Source organism: Trichosurus vulpecula, chromosome 1 (genome assembly GCF_011100635.1).
Source record: "Trichosurus vulpecula isolate mTriVul1 chromosome 1, mTriVul1.pri, whole genome shotgun sequence".
NCBI classification, from domain to species: domain Eukaryota; kingdom Metazoa; phylum Chordata; class Mammalia; order Diprotodontia; family Phalangeridae; genus Trichosurus; species Trichosurus vulpecula.
In genome coordinates, this window is record NC_050573.1 from 70112997 (window position 1) to 70132192 (window position 19196).

Below are 19196 nucleotides of genomic sequence, written 5' to 3' on the forward strand. Positions count from 1 at the left end.
CACCTCTAAATTTGTGCTTCAAATGCCACCCAGAATTATCCTATGAATGTCCAAATCCTGTGTTTTCGGGTGGGAAGGATATATATGGGACGGGGTTAGAACAGAGCTATGTTTCCCTCCACTGGGCCACAACCCATGGGGGCTGGGCTCTTTCCATGCCCTTTTTCCTTCCTCTGCCCCTCTCTGAGCCCTCCACCCCTCTCAAGCAGGCTCTCCTGACTACCAGTACCTTGATGACCTCCCCACCTCCTTGAGGTTACTCCAGTGTGCTGGTCCTAGATGAGAAGGCTGAGGAGTCAGAGACCCAAACTGGCCTTTAACCAGAATAAAACCAACTTTATTCAGAGGCAGCCCACAAAGCCAACCACACACAGTTATTGCACTCCCTCCCAGTGTGTCCCCCACCCACTCCCATCTTGGGATGGGCCTGGGTCAGCCTGTTTTTAGTGCCTCAAACTCAGGTGAAGGTTAGAAGATGGGGAAGGGAAGGCCCCTGTAAGGCTAACTTAGTCTGAAGTCTTGGGCAGTGGAAGATGCATTATTTCCAAAGCTGCTGGGCCCTCCTGAGGGCAGAGGCTACATCACTACCTACTGAGTGGAGTCAAGGCAGCAATAGAGACTGGCTCCTGGAAACCATCTCCTCACACCCCCTGCCTCAAATCAGTAGCTTTTCGGGGTGGGACAGGAACTATGTCCCTCCCTCTCCTCATCCCTTCTTCCCTTCCTTTCAGCTCCAAATCTAGGCTTTTTCCTTCCTTCCTTCCTCCCTTCCTTCCTCCCTCCCTCCCTTCCTTCCTCCCTCCCTCCCTCCCTTCCTTCCTTCCTCCCTCCCTCCCTCCCTTCCTCTCTCCCTCCCTCCCATTTACCCCACAGTCTAGAAAAATGAACTTTAAATCACTGACCAATAGCTGCAGAGACTGGCTTTTCCTCACCTTAGAAAGAGCACCTGAACTCTCCCCGCTGAGGAAGAAAAGACATTTCTGATTCATGGGGTATGGATGCTTCCTCCCTCCTCTTCCCCAGGGTTGTGTCCTCAGCCTTCCTCACTTGACTTTCCCTCCCCAGGCAACTTGATTGGAAGCTCTTGGCTTCCATTTTCACCTATCTGCAGATCAATCTCAGGTTTATATATTCAGCCTCCACTCTTCTCTGGGCATCCCCTCTATCCAACCTTAAGCTCAGATTGGTTCTCCCTATTTACAGCATCCCAAGTACTTCCTTCCTTTCCTAGCTCAAAGAGAGGCCCAAGCAATCAGGTTCTGGTGGCAAAAACAGGTCTTCAGAACCCCTGTCCCCTGGGGGAGGCCCTTAGGAGACAGCCAGGGCTGAGGAGAGGGGGATGCCTGGCCCTAAACCTGCCCTTTTAAAACCCAGCAGCTGATATTTGTTCATTGGTCAAGAGGGGAAGATTACTTAGAAGTCTAGCTCAGGCATTATTGTGGCCTTCGTGACCTCCTGACTGGGGACCATGGGTGGTTCAACTTCCTCCACTGCAGCAGCCTCCTGAGCAGCTTGCCATGCCTCCTGTTGGGCCACCCAATCCATATGGGCCCAGCGGTCCTCCAGCAAGGGGGGCCTCTTGCCTACTACCACCTCATCGACCTGGTCTATCAGTTCCTGTGGGGTACAGGGCCGCTCCACTATTAAGGGTGAGAAGGGCCCCACCAGCCAGGGCAGGGGGATACTTTGTAAGACAAAATCCAGGAGCTCATCCACGGTCGTGTGGGCCTGTGCCATGTGGCCCCGGCCCTTTGCCAGAACTGCCGGTGGCAGATCATGGAAGGAACGTGCAGCAGAGAAGGCCTGATGCAGCTCCTCCACACTCTGCTGGACCTCTAGCACCTTTGCCTGGACGGCCAGGGGCAGCCCCTGCACACTAGCAGCCAGTGTCTCACATGTGACTTGTAGCTCCTGAGTTAGGTCTCGGGACAGGTCCAGAGTCTGCGATTCCACCTGGAGAAAGAAGCAAGAACTTGGCTAGGCATCGCAAAAAGTCCCAGGATGGAATTAGTCCAAAATATATGCGACTAGGAGTATACACTTCCTCCTCTTAGACATGTCATTGTCCAGCCTGCTTAAAGATGTCTAGTGATGGGAAACATCATCTTCCTGAGGCAGCTCATTCCACTGTGGGTCAGTTCTCACTGTGAAAACATCTTTCCTTTGATTGATCGGAAATCTGCCTCTCAGCATTTGCTGTCACCCCCCACGTCATTCCTAATTAGCACTTTTATCCCCCTTCCACATGATATCGGGTGCGGCGCTGTTTCCTCCCTCCTCTTCCCCCTCATATTCCCTTCCCCAGGCTGAACATTCCCTGTTGTTTCAACAAGCCCTTATTAGGGCCTAGTCTCCAGCTTCAGCTATTTGTGCAGCACCTGAAAGTTTGGAAAAAGCACTTTATACATAATTGATCCTCACACCTGCCGGGGCAGGAGGAAGTGCTGTTATTATCCCTATTTTACAAATGAGGAAACTGAGGCTGACACAGGTTAAGTGACTTGCCCAGGGTCACACAGCTAGTAAATATCCGAGGAAGGATTTGAACTTGGGTCTTCCTGATTCCAAGTCCATTAACTCCAGTGGTATCAGTCCCAAATAAAAATAGCCACTAATCCATACATAAAGGATCCCTATTGGCTGCCTATTGACTAATTTTAAACTGTAGTGTTACCTATGTTTTTATTTTTATTTTGTTAAATATATTATTTACTATTTTAATTTGTTAAATATTTCCCAATTCCATTTTAATCTGGTTCAGGCTGCTCTGGGGAGTATTGCTGGCCACCCTCAGGCAGTGTTCCACCCTATGCAGTACATAGCTGCCTGTCTGAGTAGCTTCCTGGATATGCTTTAGCTTTTCAATGTGGTTCTTACAGTGCAGTGCCCATCATGGAACACAGCTCTTCAGGTTACATTTGCGTAGGGGAGAGGATATCTCCTATTCTGGACACTTCTGCCCCAGTACAGCCACAGACCACGATAGCCACTATGCTGGCTGTAGCCCACATTGTAGACTGATGGGGAGCAGGCAGTATGCTCAGGTGCCCAGATCTCTTACTTAAATTGCTCTTTAGCCACACTTCCTCCCCATCCTAGACTTGTACTGATGAGGGTGGGACTTCCCATTTACTCATTAGATTTCCTCTTTTGTCCCCTGCCCATGTCACTTCCAAGCCCGTCCCACTCAGTATTTGGAAAGAGCTGTACTTATGGTGAAGTCATCCACCTTCATTTTTTTTTTCTATTGGAAACCCTCTCTGGACCAATCCACCATCCTGTTTCCTTGATAGAAAGGCAAATGGATCAGGTGGCCATGACGTTAAAAGGGAAGAATTCCCATCTGATTTGCATCTGTACTCTAAGGACCATGGGACCTTTCCATTTGACAATGCTGAAAACTCCCCAAAGTGTTGTCTCCCCCATTAGAGTGTGAATTTCATGAGAGCAGAGACTCTCTGACTTTTCCATTTGCATCTCTGGCACTTAGCGAAGTGCTCTGCATACAGTAAGTGCTTAATAAAGGCTTCATTCATTCATTCATTCGTTCAGTGTTGATGAGGACGATCAGTTACTGAGAGGTCCTGGCTCTCCTCCCACCCCCAGAGTATGGGCATCCCACAAAGCTCTGTCTCAGGCCTCTTCTCTTTCTCATTCTATGGTTTAAATTATAAAATACTTCTATGAGAATTGTTTCCAGATCTATAGCTCTAACTTTGACCTCGTCCCAAGGCTCTGATCTCTGCATTTCCAAATATTATTAAATAACTAACTGTATATTGCACTTTACAAATGCAACTCATTTATCCTTAGAATAACCTTTTGAGATAGAATCAGATACTATTGGTATTATGGGCAGTGAGGTGGTGAAGTAGATAGGTAAAGGCACCAGGCCTGGAGTCAGGAAGACTCATCTTCCTGAGTTCAAATACTGCCTCAGACATTTACTAGCTGTGTGACCCTGGGCAAGTCATTTAACCCTGTTTGCCTCAGTTTCCTCATCTGTAAAAAATGAGCTGAAGAAGGAAATGGCAAACTGCTCTAGTATTTTTACTAGGTAAACCCCAAATGGGGTTATAGAGAGTCAGATACGACTGAACAACAACCATTGGTATCATCACCAGTTTATAGATTAGGAAATGGAGGCTCGGGGAGATGACATGATTTGTTCATTTTCGTGAAGTTAATAAATGATTCAAGAGGATTTGAAACAAAGTCTCTCCTGACACCAGGTCTAGTGTTACATACTAGCTGTATAATTTCAGGAAAGTTGCTTGTATCTCCATCCTTGCATATAAAATAAAGTAGTTGGAGTAAATGGCCTCTCAAATCTGCTCCCTCTTCATTATTCCCTAGTTTAGAGCCTCATCTTCCTCACCCGGACTGTGGTAACAGTTTCCCTGCATCTAATTTTGTCCTTGCCAACCTGCCCTCCACGGACCCCATTCATTTTCCTAAAGCAAAGGTCTTAGCCAGTCACTCTCTGGCTCAAAATCCTTCAATGGCTCCCTTCTGCCCAGAAGATAAGATAGACTTAACTTGATGTATAAGGCCCTTCCTAATCTGGCTGTAACTTGATTTTCTAGCCATATTTCTCCTTCCTCCCTTTCACACACTCAATGTTCCAACGAAACTGGACTAAAGAGCTGTTCTTTGAATTCCATCTGCTGCCTTCTGCCTCCATGCATTCTTACAGGCTATAACTAAGGATTGGTGCCTGGGGCTTTGCCAAATTTAGGGGCACTGGATTTTTCCTCTGTACAGAAACAGAGCTTGGCACCTGGTTAGCAAGACTCACTAATTAGAATAGAAAACCACCAGATGCCATGCTGGTCAAGGCTTTTCCCTGAGCCCCCACTGAGGGGGTCTCCCCAGCACCTATGTTTCTTTCAGTCCCAATCTGCTCTGCACCCCCAGCTATGACCCATTCACCTCTGCTCAGCTGCTTGCCCTGGGCTTGATTTCATCCTTATATAAAATTCCTAAGATATATATATATATATATATATATATATATATATATATATATATCTCTGTTCCTATGCCTTGAACAAGCCTCCTTCCTTAACTCATTACTCATGGCATTGTGTCTGGACCTTCCCTCTACCCCTCTCACATTCTGCCTTTTGTCACATGTCTTTGTGTACACATCTTAGCCTCCCTACTGTGAGCTCCTTGAAGGCAGGGGATCGGATCATTTTTTTATCCACTTGATAAATACTTGCTGAATAGAACTCCACTGACCTGTATTCCCAACAGAAAGAGCATAAGACTATCCCACTGCCAGGCCTGAAGTTGTGATATGGGAAATTCCATTCCCATCCTTTTTCTTAAAGGAGAAAGTCCATTCCTTGGGGTGGGTCCATGGCTGATTCTTCTGGGCATGATGGGGTTTACCACAATGTAGCTTCTATGACTCCTGGTCACTCCTCACTCTCTTATCTTCACCTCTCCCAATGGACTGGCTGCTTCCCAGCTATCTACAAACACTTCCACATCTCCCTCATCCTTAAAAATTCTCACTTGATCTTATCATCCCTGCTAACTTATCATCCTGTACCTTTTTTCCTTTTCAACCTGAGTAAACTCCTTGATAAAGCCATCGACATGAGGTACTCCCACTTCCTCTCTTCTCTGTCTAAACCCTCTTCATTCTGGCTTCTGATCTCATCATTCAACAGAAATGGCTCTCTCCAAATTTACCAAGATCTTCACTGCCAAATCAAACGGTGTTCTTGACACCCCTGTAGCATTTTCCCCTGTTGATCACGATTTCCTCCTGGATATGCCCTCCTCTCCAGGTTTCATGACACTGTTCTCTCTCTCTCTCTCCCTCTCCCTCTGTCTCCCTCTCCCTCTCCCTCTCTCTCTCCCTCTCTCTCTCTCTCTCTCTCTCTCTCTCTCTCTCTCTCTCTCTCTCTCTCTCTCTCTCGGTTCTCTTATCTACTCAGCCAAATCTTCCTCAGTTTCCTTTGCTGGTTCTTCTCCTTCCTGGTCTTTTTTCCCTCTTTGCTATCTCAGTAATCTCATTGGTTTTGGGGAATTCAGCGATCCTTTGTATACTAATGATCCCCAGACCTGTAAACTCAGCTCCAGCCTCTCTCCTGAGCCATATCACCTGAGTCTTACATCACCAACTGCTTTTTGGACATCTCATAGGCAGAGAAGATGTCAAATTAAAGAAGACAGTCCCTGACCTCATGCAGATTGCAGTTTAATAAATGTCAGGATCAGGAGTCTTAAGATCCTAAGATTTAGAGCAGAAAAGGAACTCCAGTCTAACCCCTTCATTTGATAATTAAGGAAACAGGCCCAGGGAATTTGAGAGACTTGTTCCAAGTCACAGTGCCAATTTAGGAGCCTACCTCAGACCCTCTGCCTCTAAGTTGTGGTCGTCAGCTACCCCTGGCTGCCTTATTTGGATGTGGCATTCTCCCCAGGTTAATTCTCCTCTTGTTGTTATTCAGTCATTTAAATTATGTCCGACTCCTCTTGACCCCATTTGGGGTTTTCTTGGCAAAAATACTGGAGTGGTTTGCCATTTCCTTTTCCAGCTCATTTTACAGATGAGAAAACTGAGGCACAGAGCAGTTATGTGACTTGCCCAGGGTCACACAGCTAGTAAGTCTCTGAGGTCATTTGAACGCAGGACTTCTTGACTCCAAGTCCAATATTCTACTGCCACCTAGCTGTCTTAGGTAGGGAAAATCATCCCAGTTAGGCTAGGAATCTTCCTATCTCACTCTCGCTTCCAGGCAGGTATCCTGGGAGTGGTCACAGCCTGGATAGGGCTCCTGAACCCCATTACCTGGCTCTGGTGGCATTCCTTATCCTGAAGACTCCAGTCTTGCCACAGCTGTTGAAGCCTTCCTTGCCCACCCTGGAAGTTGTGATTGGAGCCATGCTTCATATGGTGAATCTATTTCAAGGGAGAGACGGTGAGAGGGAAGGAGAGTCAGAGCTAGGACTACAGCCCCACATCTGGGGGTCAAGGAGCAAAAGGTGGGTGCTGGGGGTTGTTGTGCCCCAGGGAGGGGCCTCGTTCTAGCTCTACCACCGGGAAACCTCCTGTGAGAACTCTTACCAGAAGGAATGAATCTCTTCCTGGCTCTCAGAGGCTGAGTACTCAGGCCTGTGTTGCCTACTTGAGCTAAGTGGATCACATTTGGCTAAGTGTGTTACTGTGCTCATCCTGGTATAGTTGGTAGTGTGTGCTGGGGTATGGGCGGAAAATGGAAGAACAGTCCCCCAAATACCTCCAAAGTGTTATCTGGAAATTTCAGGTTCCTATCTGCCATTCCCAGCCCCTGAGGGCAGGGACCCAGTCTCTTCTTTCTGCTTCCCCTAAACTCCCTGAGGACAAGGCTCTGGGAGTGTTTCTCTTCCTTAATCTGGCATTCAAAGCCCTCCACAATGTGGCTGGTCAGTCTTATTTATCAGTATTCTCCATGATACACACTACACTTCCACCAAACTGGACTAAAGTTCTAATTCCTCCCCCAGCTCTCCACCCCCCATCCTGGCTGAGCATGGGGCCAGCCTCTAGGGAGCCTGAAGGAGGGCTAGGGTTTGAAGAATAAATGTAAGGCTGGGGAGTGGGGGGTGGGGAGGGCATTGCAGGCCAGGCGATGATGTGAGCAAAAATTCAGAGGTGATTATGAGCCAGGTCTGGTTAATGTGAATGTGATAGATGAAAAGTAGCTTGGGAACAGGAGATGAAAACTTAGGGGCCAGGGAACATTGAATACCAATCTAGAGAAAAAAGGAGGCAGATACAGGCATAGATTTATACTTAGAGTAAGGCAGGGGGTCAGGAAATGCTTCCTCATCTCCCCAGTCTCTTCCTCAGGCCTGGCATTTCTATTTAAGCAGACCTAAACACTTCCTCATCAGAGCTCAGGGACCCTAGAGGGACCCTAAAAGTGACATTTACTCCATTAGATTGTGAGCTTCTTGAGGGCAGGGACTGTCTTGCCTTTTTTTGTATCTCCAGTGCTTACTTAACATGGTGGCTGGTATATAGTAGGTGCTTAATAAATGTTTATTGACTGACTGGTGGGGGGTGGATGACAAGGAGCTCAGAGACCTTTCTGAGAGCAGGTTTGAGAAAGATCATAGGAACAAGAGCTGGAAGGACCCTTAGAAATCATCTAGCTTAACCATTTTACAGATGGGTAAATTAAGGTCCAGAGAGAGGTTAACTATATGGGAGGAGAGAGCAGGAGGCCCTAGGGACATGACATGGGGCAAATGTTTCAATTTTGCTGCTGCTCTCATTGTGTAGGGGTGAGCAGCTTTGGTGGGCCAGGTATCACGAGGAGAGGGGAGTCTTACCATCTCCAGAGCATCGTGTAGCTGGGTGAAAGATTCCTGGGCCTGGTGCTTTTTCTGGCGGAGTCTTCCCAGTGAGTGCTGGTATACCCGCTGCTGGAGTTGAGATGACAGTGATCCCAGCCGAACAAAGTAGCTTTTCTGACTCTGATCCGCCCCTGGGGCCAAGGCCCCATCTTCAGCTGCTGCAGCAGCCAGCTCATCTGTGGCCCAGAAAAGTGTGGTTTAGGGATGCCTGCTCCAGGATGGGCACTATAGCCAACACTCCTTTCCAGTTCCCAATCCTAAACCTCCTTGGAAACCATGGGAGTTGACTGCGCATGGGGGAGGGAGAAGGTGGCATAGATGAGGTTGGAGAAATGATAGTTTAGAGCTTAGAGCTACTGGAAAGGGTCTTCAGTGATCACCCAGGCCAGTGGGGTCATCTAGGCCAGTGGAGTCACCTAGGCCAATGGAGTCAATCTGAAGTGGTGGAAACAGGGGCCACTAAACTGAACGTAAGATACCTGTAGGCCACAGATAGCCATAGAAAGCCACAACACATTCATGTTGTCTATGTTCTAGTGTATTTGATTTATTTTGTTAAATATTTCCCAATCATATTTTGATCTGATTTGGTTGTACTAGGGAGTGTTGCAGCATCAATGCTGGCCCTGGGCTTTGTGTTTGACATCTCTGGTTTAGTCCAAACCTCTTGTTTTATATATGGGGAAACTGAGGTCCAAAAAGAACAGTGACTTTCCCAGAGTCACACAGCTAGGCAATGAGAGAGCTGGGGTGAACCCATGTCCTCTATCTCTTAATCCACTGATCCTTCCACTTGTACCATATGTCTAACCCTAGCTCTTATGCTCCCATGGTCACCCCCAAATTCCAGTATAAATCTACTTCAGACAAGCTGAGTTCCTCACTAGTTTCTCCAGGGACAACCTGCTTATTCCTACCTCCAAGCCTTTGCTCATGCTGCTATCACTTTGTGTGTGTGTGTGTGTGTGTGTGTGTGTGTGTGTGTATGTTTTATCCTTCCTTTTGTAAATTGCTTCACAGTTTAAAAAAATCTGAGTCCCAGACTCTGAGATTGGAGAGGCCTGTGATTCTGAAAGGCTGTCTTGTTTACCCCCTCAATTAGTCTTCACATCACTGCTGGGAGGGAATTTAGGCAGAGATTATTTTCCCATCTCAAAAAAGAAACTCAGGTAAAGACAGAAGAAGGGGCTTGTCTAAAGTCACCCATCAAGTTAGAGCCTGGACTAGAATCTAAGTTTCCTGCCTCCTCCCAGCTCAGATTCTTTCCTCCGAACTATATTTCCATCTCTTCTCAGACTCTTACAATCTTGTTCTTCTTCTCTTACTTCCCTCAAGCCCATTTTACAGATGAGGAAACTGAGGCCCAGAGAGAAATGACTTGCCCAGGATCATGCAATAGGTCAGTGTCACAGCTGGGATTAGAATGTTGGGTTCTAGCCCCATTTCTAGCTTCATTTCTAGGCTTTTCCACTGGACTTCATAATATTTCTCTCTTGAGTGAGGGGACCTGGATTCACCTCTTGCCTCTGATGCTTACTGCTTATTCAACATTTGGTAAACTATTTAATATACCTGGGGCCAGTTTCCTTATCTGTAAAATGTGGAGATTGGACTAGATGGCCTTTGAGGTCCCTTCTAGCTCTGGATCTGGGATCCTATCATTGATGGAGATCCCTTGGGTTACTGAGGAGAAAGAGGAAATGGAAACTTCCTATGCCATCTCACGCACGTGTAGGTTACCCATCTGGCCCTGACCTCATTCTATCACTTGAGGGGCCAGAGCTCTGACTATTTATGGAACATGGTTGAGTCCTTTGTTATGAACCAAGGACCAGTTGTGTGACCTTGGGGAAGTCACTTAAGTCCTTAAGGACCCTTCTGGCTTTGACAGCATATTCTAATACCCTATGCTCCAAGTTTTCATAGTGCTATGATTCAGTGATTTGAAGATCTTATGAGTTCAGGAAAGAGCACTGAATGTAATGTTGGGAGACCAAGGTTCATGTCCTGGCTCCAATAATTACTAGCTGTGTGACCCTGAGGGAATCATTCTAGCTCTCTGCTTCAGGTTCCTTCTCTGTAAAATGAGGAGAAAGATGACTGTGCTACCTACCTCATAGCGTTGCCATGAGGAGCAAATGAGATAATGTGGGCCAAGTGATGATGCAAGCTTGCATTTATATGGCACCCTAAAGCCGACTTTCCTCATGAGCACCCTGTGGTGAGGGAGTATAAATAGTATTATTCTGATTTTATAGATGGGGAAACAGAGGCATTGAGAGGTCAGAGGAAGTGACCTGCCTAGTATTGGACAGTGCTGGATCCATCCCAGATCACTGTCATCATTATTATTGTCTCTGCCTAACCATTTCAGGGTCATATACTGAGGGGTGGGGTGGAAGGGATATTTAGCCCAGGGCTGGGATCTCACCAAGTTCCTCGTCAGTCATGGGTAGGAAGTGATCCATTAGTTCTTCAGACTTGCCCAGCATGGCATCCACACCATTGGTCACCATCTGTCCCATTCGGGTGCCCATTACTGTGTCTACCCCACTGGTTACAACCGAACGAGTCAAATCGGTACTCCATCGCCGACCTTTCTGGGCCAGGCCCACCACTCTTGTTACACTGCTGGTTACTGCGTCCTTGGCCGATGTCACAACCTTGTGAGGGGAGCGGTGCCAAGCTTGAGATCCTGCCATACCCTGGTAACTCAGATTCTCTCCTTCTCCCCACTATCCCTGGACCTATAGGGTATTTGACTCCCTTCTCTGGATTTTTGGCTAGAAATCAAGATTCCTTCTCTGCTAGCCCCTGCCAGCCCCTACCAGCCCATAACCCCTTCCCTCTTTCTTCAATTCCAAGGTCTCCAAGGTCACAGGATTTAGAGGTCTAAGGGACTTTAAGGTCAATTAGCATAATCCGAAGATGAAGAAGAGTCAGGGAAGTCCAGTGGCTTGCCAAAATCAGAAGAACCTGGGTCTGAATCCAGATCTGATTCAAAATCCAGGGGGCTTTCTGCCCTCTGCCTTGATACCTCTACTGTGGAATTCTGGGCTGTGAGTTAGGTTTCCTGAGCTTCTTCCTTATAAGTCCTGGCAATTCATTACCCACCCTTACCACTCCTCAAACCTCTGGGGTCTTCTCATTCCTGCATCAGATCCAAAAGTTTCAGGTCAAGACTCCCATTTCCTTTCTAGCTCTTGTGTGCTATGGGACCTCAGAGAAATCACTTACCTTCTCTTCCCCATCTCCTGAATGGGAGAAGTGACTCTTCCACCTTTCCCCCTTATGCATATTAGCAAAATTAATTTGTGTTTGTTTTCAGTTGGTAAAAGTGGCACTTCTCTGAAGCCCAGCCCCCAAGCATGCCACAGAATGGAGTTTAGTCTCAGGCTCTCCTCAGCACAAGGACTCCTAATTCCCTGTCCCATCACCATGGGAGCTCCCCCCATCCTGTCTTCAAACCACGTCCCCTCTTGTGTCCCACCTTCTCTATGTGGTACTACACCTCCCTACTTGGCCCAGCATACCTCCTGAGATGGCTGCCGGAGGAGGGGCAACTTCTCCTCCAGCTTGTCCAGGCCCTTGCACGCATATTTGTTCACTGAAGTAACTGGAGAGACACAGACACATGCACTCAGGGGGAGACATATACTGAGCCAAGCCCATCCATAGAGCTGGAGTGAGGGCAGGGGACCTGTAGCTTTTAGAGGAATTTAGAGGACAACGCTTGTACTCCTTTGGCAGTTAGAAACAATTGAGCTTAGCATCTGGTTAAAAAAAAACAAAACAATTGGTTAAAATCAGCAGTTATCAGGTAACAACATCCTCTCTAACCCACCCTGCTCCCCCACTGCCCCTTGTGTCCTGGAGCCCAAGATCTCTTTTTTGTCCACAAGGGGGTAGTCTTCTCCCCCTCCTTTGCAATGGAAGTGATCTTTAAAGGGTTGATTGGGGTGGGAGTGGGGAGTGGTGGTGGTTACTGTATACACCTGTAATCCCTATCATTGGGGAGGCTGAGGCTGGCCGATAAGTGGGAACTTCCAGCCCACGTCAGGAAGGGCAAACCAGGCCAGTTCAGAAATGGAGCTGGTCAAAGCTTGGAGAGGATCAGTAGTGGGCTGGAGCATGTGAATGGCCACTGCATTATTTCTATACTTGGTGAAAAAGGGAAGCCTAGTCTCAAAGAAGAAAAAGAAAAGAAAAAAAAAGAAAAGAAAGCTGATTGCAAGGCATGTGTCTTGTCACTTGTCTCCAGGGACAAAGAAGGCTAGGCACAACTGTGTTTAAAGAGTCAGAAAGAGAAGAGACAAAGAGACAGACGCTTTCCTTGCACACACTGAGAAACTGAGATGTAGGCTCAGAATTGGAGAAAGAGAAGTAGAAGCAGACAGACAGACCAAGAGGAAGTAAATTCTAAGGATGTCTGAGCACCAGCTGAATCACTGACTCTTCTCGTAATGACATCGACCCACTTTTCTTCTCTGCTTCAGCTTCCTGAGCTTGGGCTCTACAAATGAAATGAGCTACAAAAGAAGTCGTAGCAAGACTGGACAAATTGATAACACGTCTGTTACACAATCTCCTGGTGAGTTTGACCTGTTTAGGGGAATTGTTTCATAGAATCCAGACTTTAGTGCTGGAAAGAACCTTAAGAGATCATCCAGCCCAACCCTTTTTTTTCTTCTATAAATGAGGAGGGAACGAGCCCAGAGAGGGAAGGAATTTGCTAAGGTCACACAGGTGATTAGACCTGGGATTTTGAACTTAGCTCTTTGAATCCAGATCCAGCATTCAGGCACCTGGTGATGCAGTGGAGAGAGCCCCTTGAGTTGGGAAGACCTGACTTGAAATCCGGCCTCAGGCACTAATTAGCTATGTGACTCTGGACAAATCATTTAATAACCTGGGTTTGCCTCAGTTTCCTCAAATGTAAAATGGGGATGATAATAGCACCCACCTCTCAAGGTCGCTGTGAGGAGATAGTATTGGCAAAGTACTTAGCATGGTGACTGGTACTTAGTAGGTGCTTAATAAATGTTTGGGTTTTTTTTCCCCACTGCACCATGAAATTGATATTTGAGCAGTGAAAGGATCACCAATAATTCACAGATACAATGAAATGACAACTTTTGAATTAGTTCTAGGGTGAACTGCCCCAAAAGAGGTATGATTGGACACAGTAGACCTACCTGGTCTCAAAATTACCTTTCTAATTCACAAATTGACCATGTATGTCATTCTCCTACTCAAAAAATCTTTTGTGTCGCCCTATTGCCCAAGTCCAAGTTCCTTCTCCAGCCTGGCATTCAAGACCTTTCAGAATCTGGCTTTCAAGGCCTTCCACAATCCATGCCCCACTACTTTCTCCTCCCTCAGCCTGGCATCCATGACCTTCCAATATCCATTTACACAGATGGTGGCCCCAGGGCTTCTTCATTTCTGCCTGCTGCAATCCTGTTCTTCCTAGGATCATTTGCCTCCTCCTTCTCTGTGAAGCTTTTCTTCTGAATGCTCCAGCTAATAGCATTCTTTGCCTCAAAAATATTCTTAGCACACTTGGTCTGGGTCTTTCCCATGCCCTTATCATTTGTGTAGTGCTTATTTTCATGTGTCATATCCATCAGTAAGTTCCTGGCAGTTAGGGATTGTGGCATTTTTCATCTTTGTATCTCTGGGAGAATTGAGGCTGGGGCAGACTGAAGACAGAGGGACTAAGGAAAAAGGCAGGAGAAGAAGAATCTGACACAGAGTAAGTACTTATATGTTTGTCAAGTTTGAATTGACACGGAGACAGATTCATAGTTTAAAAAAAGAGACAGAGACAGATGTACAGAGACTCCGAGAGATACACAGAGTCTGAAAGACAGAGATGCACAGTCCCTCTAGGGAAGGGGGTGAGCTGAGGTGTTGGGACTTTCTGGGCTGGTGAAGCCTGGGCAGGAGGTACTATGGGAGCCAGTTAGACTTCAGAAGGAGATGCTCCAGGGGGCGCTCTGAGCTGCAGTTGAGGACGGACCCTCACAGCCTCCCCTCCCACCTGGCCCAACTCTGAAGGTCACTACAAATGCCAAGGTGATGTCTACTTTTCAAACTAGGTTGAAGGTCACGTGTGAACAGTAGCCAGCTAGCTGCCTGACAGGGCCCCACAAGGGTACCCAGTCTTGTAGAATGACTTTATTCCCCCCTAAAATCTCTTCCCTATTGAGTCTCTCCTTCTCACCTCATCTTGGGGTCCCCCACCCCCAACCTGCTCTTGGTCCCAGCTGCCTCCCACAGGATGGGAGGGGGGATATTCATGCCTGGATGGGCAGGAGGGCCCTGTCTCCCAGGCCAGTAAGCAGGGGAATGGACTGTGCAGGGGCAGCTCAGGGGAATGCATTATGGTGGCCAGGTCTGAGGTCTGAGCAGAAAGAAAGGAGGCAGGCATCTGTATGTGCCAGAGAGGTGGGCAGAGTCTGAGTGGTGCACACAAGTGTGGAAGGAGCAGGCTAGCAGGTGTCTGTGTGTGCATGGTGAGGGGGAGATGAGGGCAGGAAGGAAGGGGCAGAAAGGAGGAGAGAAGGGGAGAGGGAAAGAGAAGAAGAGGGGGAGAGAGCAGGAGAGGGAGGAGGGGGAAAGAAGAGTAGGAGAGGGAGGAGAAGAGGAAAGGGGGAGAGTGGAGGAGAGTAGGAGAGGGAGGAGATAAGGAAAAGGGGGAGAGTGAGGGAGAGTAGGAGAGGGGGGAAAGAGGGGAGAGTGGGGGAGAGGGAAAGGGAGAAAGAGGGAGAGAGAGTAGGAGAGAGAGGAGAGGAGGAAAGGAGGAGAATGAGGGAGAGTAGGAGGAAGGAAACAGACCTTATTCTTGGGGTCCTGAGTAGCCAATGCTCAGGCATAGAAAGCTGGCACCCTCAGGATCAGTGGGAGAGAGAGAGAGGAGAGGGCTGAAGGAAGCTGTCGGACTCAAGAGACCCCTGGAGAAAAGTGGGATAGGTCAGTGAAGGTGTCCAGGAGGAGCCCTGATCCCGGGACACTCACTCTGTGGCTCCAGCAGGCTGAGGATGGGCTGGGCCCCTTGGGCAGCTTTGGTGGTTAGGCTCTGAAGGCTGCGCTCAGCCACTCCACACAGAGAGTTCAGAAATGGGTGGTTCTCCTTCATAGAGCTGTATACGGCCAATGCCCTGGCACAGGTTGCACTGACCAGAGGCAGACTGGCCACTCGGGTCACCAGGTTCTGAGGGGAGAAGACAGGACTGTCAGAGGCTCTGAGCTGCAGCACCACCCTTCCCTGGATCCTGAAGGTGAGGTTCTCACTCACCGCCCCCCACCCCAGGCAGGGCAGACTCTATTTGGTAGAAGAGCAGGTGGCTCTAAGTGAGAAGGGAGGAAGGAAGAAAGAAGCCGTTTATTAGGCATGTGCTAAGTGCTTTACAAATGTTATCTCGTTTTATAGGGAAACTAGAGTTCACCCTGCCAAGGAGGACTGGCTGGAGGAGATGGCAACTCAGCTCCTTCCTGCTCCCCACTCCAGGTTCACTTACCTCACCCTGGACCTGGGGCTGCTCCTTCTCCTCCACTGGGGCAGGACCTGGTTGCTGTTCTTCTTCGTTTGACATGGTGGCCAGGATGTCACCCTGGGAGACAAAAGGTAGGGTGGAGGGGGTTGGCATCAAGTGGCGAGATCATCCCCATTGTGGGATAATCAAATTTGGTGTTGACTAGTGAGATCATCCTCTTTGCAGCCATGCACTGAACAGTCTCATTCCTGGACCTTTTAACTTTAAACTCCAAAGTCAAGTTGGAGTCACGTCCCTGAAGAAGTCCCAGCTGGGAATCAAGAGACATGAGACCCAGTCTTAGCTCTGCCTCTGACTCACTGTGTATGAAAATGGGCAAGCCCCTTCTTTCTGGGCCTTGGTCTCCTCCTCTAAAAAAAAAAGATGGGGTTAATCATCTTTGCTCTGCCTAGAGAGACTGGCTAGGAAAATGCTTTGGAAGGCATGGGCCTAGTCAATTGAGTTTTAGATCCTGTTTATTTGAAAAAAGGATTTGGAGGAAGCTTTTTATTAAATGTTATCTAACTTGGCCCAGAGCTCTGAACTCATAGAGATAGAGAGCCCCTAGTCTGTTCTTACTGGACTGAGAGAGATTACATACAGAATCCAGCAGGAAAAATGCTAAGTTTTGACTTGGAGGTTGGAATGAGTTCTCTGTTGGGAACGGAGAGGCGGGGGATGAAATGGAGTGGGAGAGGTTGAGAGCGGGGCTCAGAGAGTCTGACAGCCAGTCAGAGGCAGGCCTGGGACTTGACCTCGGAGGTACTGACTTCTAGTCCAGGGCTCTCTCCATTGTATCCTATTGTCTCCTCAGGTTGGGATGGGATGTTGGGTGATGTCTTGGATAGTGGTACTCCAAGGTCTTTCTCAGAGACCATTGGCCCAGAGTTCCTTTAGAGCCCCAGGAAATGGAATGGAAATCCAGTAGCCTTGGAGCTTCCAAGAATCAGGCCTACTCAGTGTCAAGAGGCAGTTTGTGGCTTCCTGGTGAGGGAAAACTGGAAGCTGCAAGCTGGACAACTGTCCACGGGCACTGTACCTCTCTCACACCTTGGTCCTTAGCTCAGGAAACCACCCATCCCAGTAATGAGAGGACATTGGAAGAGGCAAAAGGAAGAAAGCAGATGGGAAGTCTGGATAAGATAGTCTAGGGTGGGGAGAGAGGTCAAGGTAAGGGGAAGAGGCAAGGGGAGATGGGTTTATTAGATCTAGGATTTACAGCTGGAAGGAATCTCAGGGAGCATCAAGTCCAACTTTGTCATTTTGTGTATGAAAAACCAAGGCTCTGACAGGTTGTGATTTGCCCAAGGTCATCATCTGGAAAGTAGCAGAATCATAATTTGAACCCAGGTCCTCTGACTCCAAATCCTAGACTCTGGTAGAGGAGGGATACTAAGCCTTTTTTGGTGGGGGGGAGGGCAATCAGCGTTAAGTGACTTGCCCAAGGTCACACAGGCTGGATTTGAACTCAGGTCCTCTTGACTCCAGGGCCAGTGCTCTCTATTCACTGTACCACCTAGCTGCCCCAAGAGGGGGTACTAGGGAGAGTGAGGGGACCAAGGAAAAGGTAGCTAGAGACAGGCCAGGAGACAGAGGGATAAGGGATCAGCTGGGGATCAATGGGGAAGGAATATGGAAGGCAGGTAGAAGAGCTTGGGAACAGGGGAAGAAAGATCATCCATCCATTGAGAGCTAGAAGGGACCTTGGAATCAACACCCCCCCCCCCACTTTACAAGTGAGGAAACTGAGGCCCAGGGAGGCTCACAAAGGTAGCAAGCATCAAAAATATTATTTGGATTCTGGGTTCTCTCACTCCCAGGCTAGGGCTCTTTCTACTGTACCACACAGCCCCTAGGCACAGTGGGGAGGCCTGTGTGGGGAAGGTCTAGTGTACCCAGAGGCCTCTTGAGGGGCTTGGGGTGGGGGGAATATCCCTGGGGCTCTGATTTTTGCCTTCCCTCCCCCCTTCCCTTTCGCTGGGTGCACTAGGTTAGTGGTCTGCCCTTCTTTGGGAAGGGCCCAACTGGATTTCCCGGGTCAGCCAAGTGGGCCAAGGGCCGGTTGGCTGGGTCATCCATCCACACCGTCTACCCTCCCCCTGAGGTTCCCCACGCCCTCTGCCCTCTGCCCAGGCGCTCTCGCCGCACCCCCTACTTCCCAAGGCGCCCTAAGATTCCATCCTTCCTCTCCCGGCACTGCCACAGTACGCCTTGCCCAACGGTACCCCTCCGGGACTCGCTCAGAGAACAAGTCGGATCTAGTACCTGTCCGGCGCCCTCTGAGGGATATCCGACTTCCAGTGCTGCTGTCAGGCCGTCAGTTGGGTACTTCTGCACCTTCGTCTTCTCCGCTGCCCCCACACCTGCTGGACCCCAGACTCAGCTCCCTAGAGCCTCGTGCGCTTTGCCAGCCTTATAGGGAATCTCTCCTGGGACACCCTCCCCACTCCCACCTCCTCCCAGCCCAAGGACAGCAAGGGGTGAGGGTGGAGCCCCATGGCCTGGCCAATCGGGAGGGTAGGAGTGTGGGCGGGGTTGTTTCCCCTCCCCAATGCCCCCGCTCCCAGCTGCTGGCCGGGCTTGCCCTTAGCCTTCAGTTAACCCTCCCTCTAGTCCTTGGGACCGCCAGAGAAATGTAGCAAGGTGTGGAGAGCTCCTTTTCGGGGGTTCACTGAGGAGACTGGCGTTGAAGTTTTCGGCTTCTCCTTTCCTATTCTCCCCTTTCAGGGACCAAGTGGAAAGGGGAATGGGGCCGAGAGAGGGGTCGAGGCTCTCCGGGAGTTACATAGCATACAGCTGTGATAGGATTGGAACCTGAAACTCTGGTCACAGCCCTAGTCGGAGCTAGCCCGGCAGTCGCCTTGGCAATGGGGCAGTAGGGACGCACACTCCAGTGGGATATCCCTCGGACCTGCCCACCCCTTTCCCCCTGCCCTTCCCCGAGGGAGGGAAAGACAGATTACAACTAGATTCATCTCCCCTCCCGCTCCCGCCCCCTTTGCCTGGCACCGGAATATTATCATGGAAACTGCACTCTTCTCCTCCCTCCCCCCATGATTCTAAGGATAGAAGTTTTTCGGAAATGTCGGGACAGTCCCCAGGACACACAGCACCTCCACACTGCACCTGGGAGTCAGGATTGCTGGTGATTGATAAGAAAAGTTTTTGTCTCTTACTCCTTCCCTCTTTTGTTTTCCCTCCCTTTCTCTCTTTCTGTTTTCTGTTAGTTCTCTTTGTATATTTCCTTTGGTCTCTCTATGACCATTGTTTTTTCTCTTCAATCTGGTTCTCTATGCAGGG

At 48.8% G+C, this 19196-nt stretch overlaps 1 protein-coding gene across 1 annotated transcript; it reads right to left on the bottom strand.

Annotated features, from left to right (window-relative positions):
- Window positions 1–310: 310 nt before the first annotated feature.
- On the bottom strand, window positions 311–18347 carry PLIN5 (perilipin 5). The gene is made up of 8 exons (XM_036759071.1): window positions 18162–18347; window positions 15882–15974; window positions 15379–15574; window positions 11892–11974; window positions 10790–11021; window positions 8335–8534; window positions 6809–6919; window positions 311–1953 (listed from the first exon to the last, which is right to left on the bottom strand). Exons 2-8 carry the CDS (start codon window positions 15954–15956, stop codon window positions 1414–1416), a joined length of 1437 nt encoding a protein of 478 aa, XP_036614966.1. The 5' UTR covers window positions 15957–15974; window positions 18162–18347; the 3' UTR covers window positions 311–1413.
- Window positions 18348–19196: the final 849 nt, after the last annotated feature.

Bases quoted from the DNA above. Each gene is read 5' to 3' on its own strand.
- PLIN5 (XM_036759071.1), bottom strand. From the start codon at position 15,956: ATGTCAAACGAAGAAGAACAGCAACCAGGTCCTGCCCCAGTGGAGGAG. The intron at 15,575-15,881 runs GTAAGTGAACCT...TTCTCCCCTCAG, and splicing joins AGCCCCAGGTCCAGGGTGAG to AACCTGGTGACCCGAGTGGC. The intron at 11,022-11,891 runs GTATGCTGGGCC...TCCCCTCACAAG, and splicing joins TCCGGCAGCCATCTCAGGAG to GTTGTGACATCGGCCAAGGA.